This window comes from Amphiura filiformis, chromosome 14 (genome assembly GCF_039555335.1).
Source record: "Amphiura filiformis chromosome 14, Afil_fr2py, whole genome shotgun sequence".
In the NCBI taxonomy this organism is placed as follows: Eukaryota; Metazoa; Echinodermata; class Ophiuroidea; order Amphilepidida; family Amphiuridae; genus Amphiura; species Amphiura filiformis.
In genome coordinates, this window is record NC_092641.1 from 36,163,534 (window position 1) to 36,181,489 (window position 17,956).

Genomic DNA, 17,956 nt, shown 5'->3' on the forward strand with positions numbered 1-17,956 from the left:
AACAATAGGCCTAACTACAACAACAGTAACAAAACCAACAACCAATATTTTGTTAATCTAATTTGTAAAAATATATTCATAGGCCGCGCCAATTAGATTAGTAGGCTATAGCCTAAAAATTCCTGAATTATATAATGGAAAAAAAAACGGGCAAAAACAATCAATCGCTGCAGTCAGAAAGAAAGAAACGAACAAGAAAAAAAAAAAAAAGTGAGAGAAAAATAAAATAAAATAGATGGAATGGACCACATAGGGACTCGAAGTTTTCCAGCTCAAAACTATAGTATTATATAGTCGAACGTGAGTCCGGCCGCGCGCTAACCGATTGAGCTACTGAGTGACCTGTGAAATCGATTGATCTCAAACTGACTATTATGGAATAGTGCATACCAGGCTCTTATGGTAAACAATCTCATCACCGCTGTAAATGTCGGAGGTATCGATGGCGAAAAACCTCGATTTTTGCAAAAGTAGCTTAAATTTGGAATGAAATTCAAATGGTAAAGGAATCGACATACTTTTGAGAAATAATGTAGGCAGTTAGAAATCAAAATTAACGTTCCACAATCCAGATATCGATAATGTAACATAACAGTGTTTTGTGGTACAAGATTCTCGAAATTGTTCCCAAAAACGGGCTAATAAAATTTAATCGGTACTGTATTTGGTTCTTCCCCATGGCAACATTATTTCTTTGGTCGATTTGTAGTACAATACAAAAAGGAGAAAACAGTCACTTTCGGCGTGGTTTTATACGGAGCGAATATTTGAAAAAAACTGCATGGAACGTGTTTTTGATCTTGGGAACATGGTGCGTAAAAATGATTTAAACGAAGGATTTTCAAACGGATTCTAAAAATTTGTATAAACACACAAAATTAATGTTAAGATACATCCATGCACCAACATTTGACTCACTGCGATATTTGATTGCTGAGAAAACGCAGTTTTAGATAACAACTTTATACGTCTTTTATACGTTTTTTATACGTTTCTTCGTGTAACCTTAAGATGGTAATCCTCAGTGGCCATACTTACTGTCTTTAACACTCTGTACAAAGACAGGGTTGTCCCCGCTGACCGTAAGCCCATACCCTCTCTCATCTCTCTGTACAATCACACATCGCTGGATCATTTGGGAACCTGCAGCAACAAGTAACAAAAGAAAATACAATAGAAAATTAATGACTAATCTAAAATCAAACTGATATGTATTATAATAAGTATCTGGTGTAAGTGAGGAAAGCGTAATTGCAGACATGCATTAAACAATAATTATAAGGTGTTGGTCCTGGATAAAGAATGGTATATTTTTTTAGTAATATGTACATGGGTGAAAGAAATAATACACAGGCCTATTTGAGTTGGAATTACATTCAGCATTTAAATGTACCCATTTCAAATAATTGTCCCAATGTGGAAACATGATACATGTTATGTAAGAAAAAATGTTTAATTTCATTATTTCATCATGTATTCACAGAAATGCATTATTAACCTTAAATTAGTGATTGCAACCCCATTATAATGTGATATGTCACATGCCAGTGATGCCACTGATATGTGATAATAAAATAAAATAATAAAACAAAATCATTAAATCCTCCAGACACTAATCAGGACAAACAGGTGATTTTTATTTTTATTGCATCATGTTCTCCTTGTTGCTCTTTTCACAAAGTTACAGACAAATCAAAGCACTTTTAAATTTTTAGTATTTGTGCATATTGACCTCATATTACCCAAAGACGACTTTTGACCTAAACATCCTTCAGATCACCCTAAGTCCCCTATTCACTGATATTTTGGGAATGGCATCTATTTTACCAAACTTTCATCAAATTAGCGTATGCATTCACACATATATACCTAGACAAAAATAGTGACTGCATAGTCTCTTTCTGAACGTAGATCAAGCGAGCCAAAAAAAAAAAAAAAACCTTGAGCACTTAGCACATACATCTGCTTCAACTGATTTGTGTTAAAACATTAGTTGATTATGGATTGCCTATTTCAGTGGAAACATGACACATTTCCTTATTTCATTAGTTTCATAATATTTCCATATCTATGGGAAGATCAATGGTGCCAAGGTTTTTTCATGCAATTAAAGACCTATGAACAGCCTCCTCCCCGATTTACCTCATTTTGGCATCATATAATAGAGTATATTTTTCTAATTACCATTATGAAATTTGAAGTTCTAAATTGAAGTATTTCTGTGGGTACGTCTAAAAATTTCACTTTGATAAAAATGGGACATTTCGTAAGCTTACTAGTTCACCATCTTACAGTGACTTGTCCAACACAGGCATGACCATGGTATATTGGCTACATTATATGTAGTGTCCAATGCATAGCATGGAATTGGCACATTTTGTCATCCATCTTATCAAGTTACCCATCTAGTCATTGGTTTTTAGCTTCATCATTGACTGATATAATAAACCACACCACATTAGTAATAGTGTGAATTCAATGTAATTATAATATATATTAATATGTATGTAAATAATTAAGTGATTAGCAAATGTTTAATTGAAATGAGTCATTTGTTAATTACTATGGGAATTAGACCATTGAGGCCGGTTAAATTTACTTGCGTTTATTTTCATGCACATTGCCTATGAATTATTATTCTTTGTGTCAGTCCACCTGCTTCCCTAGCTTTATGCTTTTTCGGTCTGTCATTTATATCGCAAAATAACAAGATAGATATTCCCAACACATATTACACGGAAGTGAACACAAGATGGCGACTTTTGGCAAAATTCGAACTCTGTATACCATAGAAAATCATCCGAACGACATGGAAAATATGTGAAATGTTTTCATGAAATATTAGTTTTGATAATTTTTGGAATCGATGCATACCAAAAACAGTTGAGTAGATACTGTGTGTTCTTGCCTTCGTGCAGAGTGGAGAAGGCTAGAGGAATTCAGTTGGGTGGTGTTTTTGCCTTGTACCACAAACACAGGTTTTATTGGTCAAGATTGATTAGTGTGGATGGATCCTATATGATTTCGAATGAAGATTAGGCCTATATTTTATGACATTTGCACATCTACATGCAAATATCCCATGATCCCTTATTTTGATCCCTGGTGTTATAAAATGTAATCTTGATATAAATTCTCACATTCACAATGTAAAAAAAATATATGTGAGATGTGCAGCTAAGAGTGAAGTTCAATCTCCCTGGGCTATTCCAGTAGAAATCCATACACCTCCTGGAAGACATGACCTTAATCTCCTACACAGGGAGTGTGAATTTCAAATGTGAATCCTCAGTACTTGAATGAATGGATGACTCCATTTGAAAAAAATAACACTCCGTGTGTGAGGGATCTTCCATAGGGGGTGTATGGGTTTCAACAGGAATAGCCCACATAGTTTCCAACCTAGCTAGATCTCCAATCAAGTGTAACATTCAAAGTCTCAGTTCTACCATATGTCACACATGTTTTTTAACAACCCACAATTAATAATGTTCAAAAATAGCTTGTAAGGCTATTGAAACTTGATGTTGAGTTTAGCGTCCCATTTTTTTCAGCTCATAATGAGGCAACTATTTCATTATTCATTATTCATTATTTTCAAGGTTTCATTATCAGCGGCCTTTTACCAACGCTTATGCGCTTTTGTTCATTCTAATTGGGTATCGCCAGTTGCAATATAAAATTACAATGTCACAAACACACATAAACATTTATAAAAGTAATTATCTTGCTTTTTGTTTTTCAAGTTTTAAAACACAATGTATTCGGAAGTATACCATGCCAGTCTTCTTCACTCCAATTTGTGCTAACCTCTCCGTATACATTTGAGGATAGGGGAAATGGGGGGGGTTGACTCATTCAATACAAAAATAACAATCATGCAGAACATTTATGAAATAAATTTTTGGCACCAATTTGTCAAAACTAGGTCTTTCCTAGTTAAATTATTTACAACATCCACAATCTGGTAAAAACATTTTGGCTAGGGTAAGTTCTCTTGTAGTCTACCCTGGTATCCCAAAGGTATAATTGAAATAATTGGATAGAGCAAGGGTCAAAAACCTGTATATTTTTAATGCTAAAATATTTAGATGGGTTCATCTAATAGTTCTCAAGGCTTTCTATAGTTTTTCAAGGGTTCAAATACAACAAAAAAATTTGCAGAACAAATTTTCTTTCTGGTTTAGTAGTAATTTGCAAAATAATGAATTATTTTCAGATTTTACATCTCAAACGCGGCACAAAATTCATAACGCGGGCGGTGGACCCTAAACTCAGAATCAAGTTTCAAGTGCCTAATAGCCTTGGTTTTTAAACCACAGCACAGTTTCCAGGATAATCATCAAGTTCCAAATACTGTTTTATTCAGTTTCATATAAATACTAAAAGGTACTCCCAACAAATGCATCAGAGGCTATGGGGGCTTTTAAATTTGCAGCTTTGCAAAAAAACTCATATCTGATCCTTCTATACTTACTGTTGTGATGTATCCAACACATATCAGTTCTAATGTCAGTAAATATGGCTATAGTGTTCCTAATTGGGATGTTGGTGTCACATTTATCAGTAGCGTGTCCAGGGGGAGCTTTGGGTGCTGAAGCCCCCCGCACTTTGTTAAAAATCATGTAAAATCAGCCGTTTTTTGGCGATTTTAGCCATAAAGCCCCCCGCATAAATCTGAAAAAGGGGCTGAGCCCCCCGCAGGAAAAGATCCTGGACACGCCGGTGTTTATGACTAGTTTAATTCTCCATAGGGGAAGACTAGTTTACTCTCACAGAAACTTGGGGGAAAGCCATTTATTGTTGTGACTTGAATAGATCGCCATGATCTTTGAAACAAACACTTGTACTCATGTGGAAATTGTAGGATTATTTTTACAATCAAAATTTTGGAATCACTCTGTAATATCCCAACCTCAATTTTAACCCTGTATTCCTAACCCATAATTCTCAATAACATCATCAGGCACTATGTTCAATTTTAACAAAAAGATATATCTAATATTACACAAACTACTCCAGTAATAAGGAATCATGTTCAGCTAACAGGAGCTTCACTGTGATGTCCAATCAATATTGTGGTAATAGATCTCATAGGTTGAACCACCTTATAAAACAACCAGCATTATTACACTTCCATATGATCCACCTTAAGGTGAGGCTAAACTGCTCATCACTTTGGCAAAGTAGGCACACATTCATTTTTTACTCGGTGATGCAATAAATGCATTTTGTTGTAGTAGAGAGTATCAATGAAATGAAATCACGCTATCAGTACCAAACATGATTTGATTGTTGAAGGAAGGACTGAAATATTCCCTACTTCGTACTAAATACACCACAACAGCCCAACACCAATTTGAAGTGACATTAAAAACTAACAATTCACTGCCACATTTGTAATTCATGCCAATTTATACAATTTTCTTTAATAAATCTTTTGCATTTCAAACCAATGACATAAAGCTCAACTTTAATTAATATAAAGGCATCACCTTAACATTGTATTGCAAAATGCATACGCACAAACCTATTGATTTCATACATATTGGGAGTTAAGTTGAAACCTTGTATGTGATAGCAAGCTTCATGCCAGCAAGGTGTTTTTGCATAGAAAATCTATACTCTTGAAGTAAATTAACTCAAATTTATTCACTTATAAACCCAAAGTTGCTGCAAAAGACTTGAGTTCTCTACTATTGTACTTGAGTTGTGTTTTGAGCTATATCCTCTCCACTCTCTACATACTGTACATACAGGTTTGATAGTTTGTGTCCTATTGGACTTTGATTTAGGGAAGTCAATAACACCATATAAAATCCACACACAAAAAAATTAAACAAATTAAAATCTAATATGAATAGATCGCAGCATGTAGACTAATATTGGACTCTGATAAAAAAAGTTACCGTTTCAGAGTCTGAATAGAGCAGCGACGTAGCTTGCGACGACATCACGGTGTCTTCATTCAGCGTAGTAATTACTCTCCACCGGTCACCTGACCATGATCTGCTGTCACTTGTCAGGTGACCGGAGTGAATGAAGATGCTGTGATATGGCGTCGCAAGCTACGTCGTCGCTCTGAAAAGGCAACTTATGAATAGATCGCATATATCTCCTCAGCATTCGATTAAGCTGTGTAGCAGAGCAAAATGCGCCACATTTTGGACAACCTGCTACACATATTGTAGCTTGTATAGCAAATTTTTGCAATGTAAACATATATACTAATATAATAAGGACATCGCCAAAATAATGTTTTTGCTAAATATTGCTAAGTACATTTTTCAAAGTAAATCAAACCCTGGATCTCATATTGTTGTTTAAGTGAGAGTAGGGCACTTTTACAGGAAAAGCGCTAAGTGAGTTCAAAACATTCACTTTAATTTCAAGGCGGCATTGCTGTGCTTTGAAAAAGCCCAACTTTCAATATTTAATAAATTTTCAATTAAATGCACATAATGACAGGAAAACAATGCAGTGCAATAATATTTGTGTTGTTTCATAAGATATCACAAGGGTCTTGCCTTTTACTATCTTCCATATCCAGCAGTACTCTCCAAGCAGCTTGGTATGTCGATCACACATGATAGCTTTTCACCACACTGCTGCGAATTGAGCATGGGACTATATTTGGGTCAGTACACTAGCTTCCTTATTCTGCCCTAGTGTTCCAGCACCTTGTCTGTCCATCAAACATGATCTGTTTACACATGTCCTTTATAAGCACAGCTTGTGTTGTAATCCTACTCGCTAGGAATAGATATTGGTGATTAGGTATCCAGGAAAAGGGACAGTACACGGTGGCTGCATAAAAACAAATCCAGCTACTTGAAGTCAATACTTGCTTACTTTAAGTCGTCCTCTTGTGTTTCGAGTGGTGAAAGGAGAATGTGTATACGCCTGCTGCTGATTGTCCAAATATAATAGGAAAGTCTTACTATCTCATTATGATGGCAATTCACTTGGAGGCAACAAATGACTTGAGATTGGAACTTAGGTCATAAAGGGTGGGTAAAAGACTAACAACTTAAATATAGCTGAGGTGAATCCTCTACACTATTGCAAGTATGATGGTAGCCATGAGTTTGAATTAAACCAGGTAACAATCACTTTAAAGCCATAATGTATACGATCTTTTAAAATGAATTAATTTGTTTTGAACCCAATCTTTTGGCATATTTGTAATACAGAGGTCCCAACTTACACCAGAGTTAGGATCTTTGCTTAGACCTAATTGGAATTGGCCAAATCCTGTGATTGTAGGACAGCACAGCAATATCAAATTTTCTACTTGTCTTATTAACTCCCCAATAACAGTCAACAGCCAAAATAGTAAGCCAGTTTTCTTTCATATCACATGTACCTCACTATTTCAGCTTAAAATGGCAAGAAACTCTTCCTGGTAGTTGTTACTAATATTATTTTTGGCAAAGATTAAAACAAAATTAAAATTTGGCACCCATCATATATTATAGCTGCTTGTTATTTTATTCACAAGTGAGCTTTTTGATTCCAATCACAGAAACCTCTAGAGAAAGGACCACTTCTTCAAGGGCCATTGAAACACATAAATAAACACAGCATAATTCCCTACAACAGATTTCTTTAAATGATGCATTGCATTCAGTCTCCTGTACCTCTGCAAAACCCTACTAATGCCACTTTCTGTCCTGTAAATCCATCACTAGGGTAGGCATTCACGTTGCCCAGCCTCTGTTTAGGACTCCATTCAAAGCTGAAATTAAATTGTACATCTAATCCATTCTTGAAAACTTGTCCTACTTCTACGCCACAAGTATATTAGGGGATGCTGTCATTCATCCAAAATAACATGGAAAAATAACCCATCGGTCATGATGTTTCCATGCAAAGCACACACGTATTATCTTCAAAAGTATTCCTGGTTCACATTCAACAACAGATTGTGCAATTATCCACACATCATAACATGGTCCACGGTGATGATGCTACTCCATTTTGCACAACAACAACATAACTGCACGCAAACATATCCCAAGTTAAAAAGTAATAGTGACATCACTGGAGCTGCATCCTCATCGTCATCATTATCTCACCAGACACCCGCCCTGTCATCATCATCATCTTCTTCATCATCGTCATCATCATCCACAGCTCAACTTCATCTCAACAAATGCCGATCTAACACCCAGCTCTCTCGATTCCAGATGCACACGCTTGTACTAGTAGCACACACATTGTGCAGACCGAAAGGCATTTTTTCAGAGTCACAGCTTAAGCCAAGTGTGGAAGCATCCCAGGTGCGTGTGAAGCCCCTTGCCCCACCAGTCACTATGACTAGGAGGCTACTCTCACATCCAAAGGCACAATTTAATAACTTATACTTATTTCTGAGCTTACATAATTGACCCTGTGTTATAGTGCATGAGTCTGAATATCTAATATTCCATGAAGGTTCAAATGTATTTAATAGGGTTAAAGAACTGTGTACTTGCTCGAGAGTCAGGTACAAGATCACAGTTTGTCCATACTAGCGAGCAAAATATTCTCAATTCTTCATGCATAGTTCTTGTTCCACTATCCCCAAACATTACTACAAAGTTCATCTCAAAGGTTTTGGAGCATATTATTTAGTTACATAGCATCATTCAATTAACTCGCATGATATGTGTCATTGAACAGTGGCTTTGGGGGATTCTCATGTTAGAGTACCCTTGTGGTATTATGAAATGATTAAGATGCTTTACTTAACAATTAGCTGAGGAAGCGATTATGCTACTAGAGTTTACAATTGGTTTAGGCCAATGAAAACTTGATTAATAGCATCCACAACTGGTTTATTGTGAACATGCTGCAATGCATAGCAATTGAATTTCATGTGCCAAGGGTGCAATTTCACTTTTATCATTTGATCAAGAAAGTAGAAACCATTGGTTACCCAGTACTACGTGTACTTGGTGATGAATTTGCGTACATGGTATGCATTTCAATTTGTTGGGAAATAAGGCATCTCTGAAAATATTTTGAAATAAAATGTTCCAAGGTGATTCGGCTGATTCCACAATTGTTTTGCATTTTTCTCAAAAATTATAGCGCATTGGTGACAAGTAAGATATGTATATAAGCAAGGACTACAACTACTACACTGGAATTTTATTTCAGCACAGACAACAGTTGTGGAGTTACAGTCAAAAATGAGGGAAAACCAATATTTGATCAATAAATCAATAACTACTTGCCTTGAGTTGACAAATTTTCAGTGCAGTAGTTGTAGTCCTTGCCCCTATAATATACATAACTTACTTGTCGCCAATGCGCTAGAATTTTTGTGAAAAATGCAAAAATAGGCACAAAATTGGCCAGGGGTGTAGTACCACCTTAAATAAATTAATAGGTAACCCCATTGGTTTAGGATATGGATTATCTTCAAACTTATATCAAACGTCAAATATTGTCCCCTTAATGCATTTATGTGAGAAAATGAGAACATTTTCAGCGCAAATGTGAATAATTAGCACAATTTAGCAAGCCAACACGTACATGCATGAATTGCATTCTGGTCTGGCATTCCAGAAACACTGCCATGACTGTGTGCCATATCCATATTCCTGTTCGAGTGCATGCCTGTAGTACAACACTACCTGTGGTATGTTCAATGCAACATCTATTTTTTCTGAGGTGCGTTTTTGGCCCCAAAATATATTTCCTAGTGCAATATGTTCATTTTCACATTAGTAAACAATTTGGGGTTAAAAATGGATAGAAAAAAAATCGAACCTGCCACAATACCTGCCACAGTAAATTATAATTTTGTGGTTATTTATTTTTAAAATACACCAGAAAGATTCTAGCCTTTAGATTTTGGTCTAGTGACTCTCCGAATACATGGAAAAAATTGAATTTTTGTTTACCCAAATCAATTCTGATCCGCGTCGTGTCCAAATTGTGCCCCTGCTAATCATACATAAGTATTCAAGAAATTAAGAAATTAGAAATAGGCCTATACATATTTTAGAAATTATTTGATAGCATCCGAAATTAAATTTGCAGGCACCGTAACTTACGACCAAATTGGGTTTTCTTTCCTGTCATTAAATTTCTGAGTTTTGACCAAATTTTATGCTAAAATGTGCACTACATCATAAGATTAGAAGCGCTAATGATGAAAGTTAGAACAATCTTAGGGCTCAAAATATCAGGATAAAAATGACTCAAATTTGTGATGTGTAATCTGCATTTGGCCTGTATTGGGAGACAGCAATTACGGTATATATATTGGGCCCATTTTAGCAATTGTCCCAATAACACCATTTTGGTACTAGCGAGACATTTACAATTGTGCAATTTAGCCCCCCTTGGAAATTGTGCCTGGTACATGTACTCCATACTGTATGTGTTAATCCAGCATCACTTGCATACAAGCTGGGTAATTATTCACCTATCACAACATCCCTATTGATTTTATCTAAACCCTACCATACAAGACTGATTACTAATTAGGCATGCATAACATAGTGTCAAGTGCTAAATAACATCCCTTCTATATACCACTAATTAGATCAAGTCTCATTAAAAACCAGTTAAGGCTACCAGGGCAGCCTGCATTCCTTTATTGGTAAACATACACACAACATTAAGGATTATGAAACCAGGGTCAGTCAGCATCCCAGCATTCTATCTTGTTTCATGGGGATTCATATAAACTATGCCAAAAAAGAAACTTACAATTTTTCACAAGGTTGTATATATCTTAAAATCCTGTGCATCAAAATGAACCAAAAATACACACAGGATTACTTCAATACTCTACTCCAAACACATGTCAACCGAGAAGTTGTCCAACTGACACAACAGCAAAATGCACTGACATGGAACACCTTTCTGGACCACATTCACAGCCCAATAAATATGTGAGTAAGTGGAATAGTGTACAAAAAAATGTAGAACAAGACCCATTTCTTGAAGAAAGTGTGTGAAAGGCAGAAATCATCTGCCGTTCCACACTATTCTACTTATTCTTTGGAAATTGTCATCTGTGTAAGGGTCTTATATATATATGCATTCTCACAGATTTCTTGTGCTGGCTGTGAATGTTGTCCAGGAACCTGTTCAATGTCAGTGCATTTTGCTGTTGTGTCAGTTGCACAACTGCTTGGTTACTGATATGTGTTTAGAGTAGAGTAAGTACTCAAAGTGACTTACTTTGGCTTCATCACATCTGCTGTATGTTTTCACAATTCCTTCAACTCTTTTTCATATATCTCTTTTCCATCTATGTACTACAATACCTGTATTATATCAGCTGACTACACCAGGGTGTTTCCTCAAATCTGATAGTATGTTTCAAGAGATTTTAACAAATACCAAAGCCATTCCACTGATTCAATCACTACTCAGCTTGGTCTGTCTCTAGCACAATCAACTCTCCAGAATTGACACATGATAATCACCACATTTAGACCCTTTAGAACTTCCTACTCAATTCACAACTCACAATAGTCGTGTTCACATTGTCTGACGTACGCCAGACGGAACTTGGTCGTAGAGTAGGTGCAGTGTGAACGATGGTCAGCATAAGTTCTGCCAGGCGTACGTCCGATGATTTACTCCTGACATAAGTCAGGAGTAGCGAGCTGGATGTAACCTCCGCCAGGCATAAGTTACAATGTGAACGCAGATTACGCCTGGCACCTGGAGTATGTTATGACCTTTTGTTGGTCAGAATTATGAAATTACACATCATGTGGTTGATAAAGGTCACTGAAACACCGGAAGTGGTAGCCAATGTTTACGATGACCAGAAGTGAATGCTTGGTGGAACTAGTTGGCGTAGTGCTAGGAGTAGATTACATGTAGGTGTGGACACGCGGTAGGAGTACGGAAATATTTGTGGAATTTTTATCAATGTTAGAGCAAGTTTAAGCCGGGTGTAATTCAAAATGTGAACATGACTAATACAACATGGAGGTAGCATCGCTATATTACCCCTTGAGCAACATACCATTGGGAGTAAAACTTCACTACAATGGAAATATCTACAAGTCCTGACTTTTATGTTTACATTGGCCAATACATGTATACTTTGTATGTCACAGTCCATAAGATCAAAGCAACATGCGAGTGGCACTCAGACAGTCATTTTATCCATGATGTTTTAGTGTGCAAATTTACTAACCTAAAAGTCAAATATCATGAATATGACCTGAATAGGTTGGCTTTTTCCTCACTAATGTCCAGGGTAACATTTTGGGGACATTATTTGCAATCAACAATATTATACAGCTGGGGAGACTTTCTCGAGTGGAGTCTTAGTAAGCCTTAGTCTTAAGGCGGACTTGAGGCTACTAAGCCTAACCCACCCTCAAAGCCTGAGTCTTAACTCTAGCCGGATTTCTTAAACGCAAATTCAACCTAGTCTTAGTGGCCTTGTAGGCGTAACGCTTGACAATCTTGTCCCTTTAGGGACGCACCATTTGATACTCAGGGGGGGAGTAGGAAGTTTTAAAAAAATAAAAATTCCCCACTACATGAGCAAAAAAAAAAACTTTCCCCACCAACACTTAAAAAAAAAAAAAAAAAACTTCCCCACCTGTGTATAAATGCATGAAATTTATTTTAAAAAAACTTGCCGCCTTAGGCGGCAAAAAAAAAACAACTTCGCTGCCTTCGGTAATGAAAAATTTTTCTTCCCCGACCCCAACTTCCTACCCCCCCTGAGTTTCTAATGGTGCGTCCCTTATACCAGCGACTTACCGTAAAACCCCGTCTACAAGCATATATAGTGTTTTTTATAAAAGCTTAATTAATTCGAAGCAAGCGTTAATATACCAATACAATTGATCGGTCTTAAAATAATGCTTGTTTGTATATATGCTTGGATCCGTAATTTATTTGCTCAAACTCCATAATGGCGACTGGATTAATGTAGCTTTCATCAGAAGCACACTATATGCTTGTAGACAGGGTTTTACGGTAATTGTATAGGCAGTTGGAGGAAGATGTGCGTAAGCTGTTGTCCTTCACGGTTTACTGTACTAACAAGGTTGCCATCTCATTATCGCAATGTTACCAGCGCAGACTGGCCTAAACCCACGGTCTTGTGCTTGGGCTTATACCGTAGGGGTGTTAGGGTTAACTAAAGGATTTCCTTGGCCTTATTGAGAATGCACACACATGCAACATCCATAAATACCCATGTTAACTCAAAACTTGCACTGAAGCATCTACATTGTAAGTCATTTTCTTGTGAAGAACAAGTCGATGTCAAAGCACCATGCAATCTAGTTTGCCTGATTTTGTAAGAAACATAACTAAATCAGAATTCCAAAATTTTCTTATGTATTTCTTTATGTGAATGTCAAAATTCCCCTGCAGCCTGTTTCTACAGATTGTTTGTGACAGGTTTTAAAGAGGGTTCAACAATATGCGATAAAGAATGCTTTCTAGTTTCTACTTCGCACAATACCTGTATGAAATAAGATAACACTTTTTTTTATATATTTTGATACATGTACATGTAGAAGACAGCTACTAAGCAATGAGCATCTTATTAAATTTATCATCAGTATCCTGCTTATCATTCTGCTATTATACATCACTCCATGCTTCAAGCTGTAAAATGACCAATAAAGACAGAGATGACCCATTATAGCTCACCAAATGCTGATCTGTTTTACCCTGCAGTCAGTCCATCTTCATTGTCAGTTTTCTCCAGGAGCTGTGAATTACAGTAGGGCTGCTGGAAAATGCATGTTTTGATATTTGGATTTTTTTTTACTTTTTGTGATATTCTCCCCCATCTTTTTTTTCTGAAATGAATACCCTCATGGCAATTTTAGAAATACAGATTAGTCCAACATGTAAGTCCACTAAAGATGTATATTGAGGCACAAAACGATTGATGAAATAGGGGGTTTTAGCCTTATTTTTATACCATTGTAATGGTATTACAATAGTCAACTTTTCAAGCAGATTTGAATCAGGATTTCAATGCTCCACAATATATCAAACAGCTTCATCTTGCCCTGCCTGATATAACCTAAAGCCTGTTGCACTATCAGCCTGCATTTACTAGTATCTGCAAGTTCATCCCAGATACTGAATATGACTTTGTAGGACAGAAAGTTAATCAAATAACAGGTAACTGACTATATTGTGCTTGTGTAAGTCATGTTCCCCATGAATACCTGGAAACATCAACTTTGATTTCACTCAGTCACTGGTTAGGGGCTGTGCAATACCATCATCAGCCCCGGGGGTAAAATTTCGAGCGGCTCGCCAAAAATCGCTTGCCCCCCCCCTCTTGGCCCGCCAAAAATCGCTTGCCCCCCCTCTCGGCCCGCCAAAAATTCTTTGCCCCCCCTCCTTGAACATGCCAAATTTTTGGGATCCCAAATTCCAAACTTTAAATGGTCTAGATGTATGTTGCGAGTGCAGCGAGCAGGAAAATTTGCATATTTAAGCGTTTCCGTACCGTTTTCCTAAGGCTTTTTAAAGCATTTTATTAAAAAGGCGCCCCATGAATGCGTGCCAAAAATCGCTTGCCCCCCTCTCGGCTTGCCAAAAATTGCTTGCCCCCCCCCCCTTTCGGCTCGCCAAAAATTTCTTGCCCCCCCCCCCCAATTTTACCCTCCCCCAGGGCTCATAATTATTGCACAGCCCCTTAGCTCATCGTGCTCACCTATCACGGCACAGTTCTTTCAACTCAATATGCTTGTACATTCATATAATGTTATAGGTACAAAACCTCAACAACCCATAGCATGAAATCAACTATTGAACAATAGCTGTTGAATGATTTGTTGAATGGTGGCAATGGCAAGGAGATCATTGTTGTTTTCTCTACAGGTGAAATTTGATTTTTGAAAACAGAAGGGAATTGTGTGGAGTGGAATTTCAAGCAAGCAGGTTTCAGGTATTGAAGTATGGGAATAAACATGGCATTTTCAACACCATTTTAATTCCATGAAATGAAAATGAAACAACTAACAATTCTACAGATCAATATTTATTACTTTATACCTAATTTTGAAATGAAAGATTTACCACATACCCAAAGATTCTAGGGTCTGTGGATTAACACGCAAAGGTTTGTGTTTTAGGGATTTTTTTTGCTGTATACCCCGCAAGTAAAATCAGTGACTTTTTGGCTTTTGAGTTTTTTTTGTGATTTTTAAATGATTTTTTGGGTCATATTCAAAACAGCAGGCCATTGATATCGACAATGTTTACAGATATGTAAAAATTCTGTATTTTTGTGGAGCACCGCAGGCCCCGCAGCAGGCTGCCAAATAGTACTAGTAATGTTTTATAATGGGAATTATTGTTGTAAAAAGGACCTCTAATTAACATTTGGGTATCATCTTGGTTTATCATTGACAGCTTGAGTGTCAATGCTTTTGTCAAGCTGAAAATGCAAAACCCCTGGGCATTAATTACAGAGAATATGGTATACAGTAAGCCAAAAAATTAAGGTACCAGTTGCGTTAACCCCCTGTATATCCTAAACAAAGGCAAACATGTCATAATTGGAACCAACAGCCAATAGCTGCATCTTTCAGCTCAATTTAAGACCTCATTCGTTGACATTGTCCAAGAAATAAAGACACGACGATCCAAAAACCGAAGGAAGATGCAAATATAAAAGTTGCAGTTTGCCACATTACATGCCCTATTGATTTGTACACAAAGCGTGACGCGAACAAGATAACTAGCGCTGTGCTTTCATTGATTAGCACGAAAAACTAGCATCGTGCTTTCATTGATTAGAACACAAAAGTGCAACTTTTTATTTCAGATCTTCATCAGGTTTTGGACTACCGTTTCTTTAATTCTCAACCAATTTCAACAAATAAGGTCTTAAATCAGAGCTAAAAAGTAGAGGCATCGGCTGCTTGTTTTAATTTTGACACATTTGTCTTTATTTAGAATATACAGGGGTGAACACAACTGCTACCTTAATTCTTTTGCTTACTGTATTTCAGCACATATCCTGGATCTGCGATTTCAGGAACCAATAACATTTCTAAAGCCATGTTCAGATGCAGGGTTTTACACCAGGTGCAAGGTCAGAGTAGGGTCGGAGGAAGGATAGGTTCGGCGGAAGATCATGTGAAATGTCGGAGTAGTCCCAATGTGAACGCTAGTCGTGTTAAGCTACTAAGACCTTCCCACGACCAATTTATTCTTGACTTTTGTCAGGAGTAAAGCATAAACACAACCTTGTGGGTCGGAGTAGCTGCCTGTGTGAACAAGTAAAACACGACCAGTCGGAGTAAGGTGACCTTTCACAATGAGCTGGTGACTGGGGTTTTGGGGAAAGATCACCATTTAAAGCAAGATGCAAATCGTGCCTCATATTCATGGACTATTTCATGCCTCTTCATCATTCTATTTGCGCTGTTGATGGGCAAACAGTGATGATGCATGGGGATAACATCTGGCGTGGAGAAATTAGTAGTAAAATGTCGAAAAAAATATTAAAAACAGAAAAACAAATTGCGGCTGAAAAAAAGCAAAAAATTGTCAGCAGCAATTTGTTTTGACCAATAAATAAACAAATTTTGTTCGGGCCTTTTGATGATATCCATTATCCAATCATATTGGAACTCGCGCCACTTGAAAACGATGACGTGTATGCAGCACTGCCACTTTACTTCCAGAAGTTACTCAGAGTATTCAATGGTCCCCTGCGAAGGTAGTGTTAAATTTGGCTGCGAGGCCATGGCAAATCAGTCGGAGTAAGTGTGTGAAATTGGGTAAATTCTTTGGTATGCCAGTGTAAATTTACGCCGACTAGTACCACGTCTGAACATGGCTTAAGACGAGTACTTGATATCAAAATCAAGTAATTGGAGAAATTACTTTTTTAAACTACTGCACTATTTAGAATTATTGTTCAAGGAAGTAAAATAGTATGTTTATAGACATTTAAAAAGACATTTAAATACATCGAGGAAATTACTTCTGATTGTTGCACTTTCCCAGTAAAATATGCAATTTGTACAGTTACCATGAAATAACTAGACTCCTTTAAGACCCATTCAATGATACCAGCAAAGTGTAAAAAAATGTTTATAAATTACTTAAAAAGTGAAGGATAAATCATTCAAATTGTCATTTGGTTTTTTTAATGAAAAAATGGCAAAAAATAAAGAAAACAGCAGTATTGACAAAGTTGAAGCCCCAATCAAATACATGTAGCCAATTTATATACTGTCAGAATATAAATTACAGATTCGTGGAAAATGCCTTATTTTGTCTTAAATACACAGCTTTCGGCTGAACCACAAGCATGCTATGTTGGCACATCTATGACAATGATAAAGGTACTAAATTCTGAATTTGGATGTTTTTTATGATCATCTGGATGAGCAAATCAGTGAATGGGCCTTTAATGTTCAGTGTCACCAATATTTCCTGTTCATTTCTCTAAAGGAGATGGGAGAAAACTGACAGCTGGGAAGCATCTCAAACCCACTGGCGGTTTCTAATAAAAGGCCATATCATCCAGGAAGTATCAGTAATATTCCTCATCTTGGTCTGTGCAGCCATCATCTCTTCACTGAGATTGAACAGTAATTACCCCTCCTGGCAAGAGCCATCAAATTGCACTTAAGGTAGGAACAGACCATAATAATCAAGCTGTCAATATATGATAAACCAAGATGATATACTCATTCACTACTATGCATGTTTGTACTCATCACAAGGACCAGATCACACTTTATGAAAGTGGCAAATTGTAACCATGATATCCTGATGTACACCAAGAAGATACACTCATTTTTGGGCCTGTAGAACAGGGTTTTCGTTTTTCATCACCTTATGAATAAATATGCATCATGAGCAGGGTTGTATATAAATGCTACCAGCCCAAGTGTGCCTGCTAATTTACTTACAAGAAAACACAGATGGAATTGTTATTGTTACAAGTGTGTACTGTAAAACACGAAATACCTCAACAAGATACTGG

General features: G+C 36.8%; 1 protein-coding gene across 1 annotated transcript in view; it reads right to left on the bottom strand.

Moving 5' to 3' along the window:
- The window catches only part of LOC140170036 (uncharacterized), a 239,238-nt gene that overhangs the window by 178,123 nt on the left and 43,159 nt on the right, over window positions 1–17,956 (bottom strand). The window contains 1 exon segment of the mRNA XM_072193351.1: window positions 1,039–1,143. Coding sequence (XP_072049452.1) covers window positions 1,039–1,143 — 105 coding nt within the window.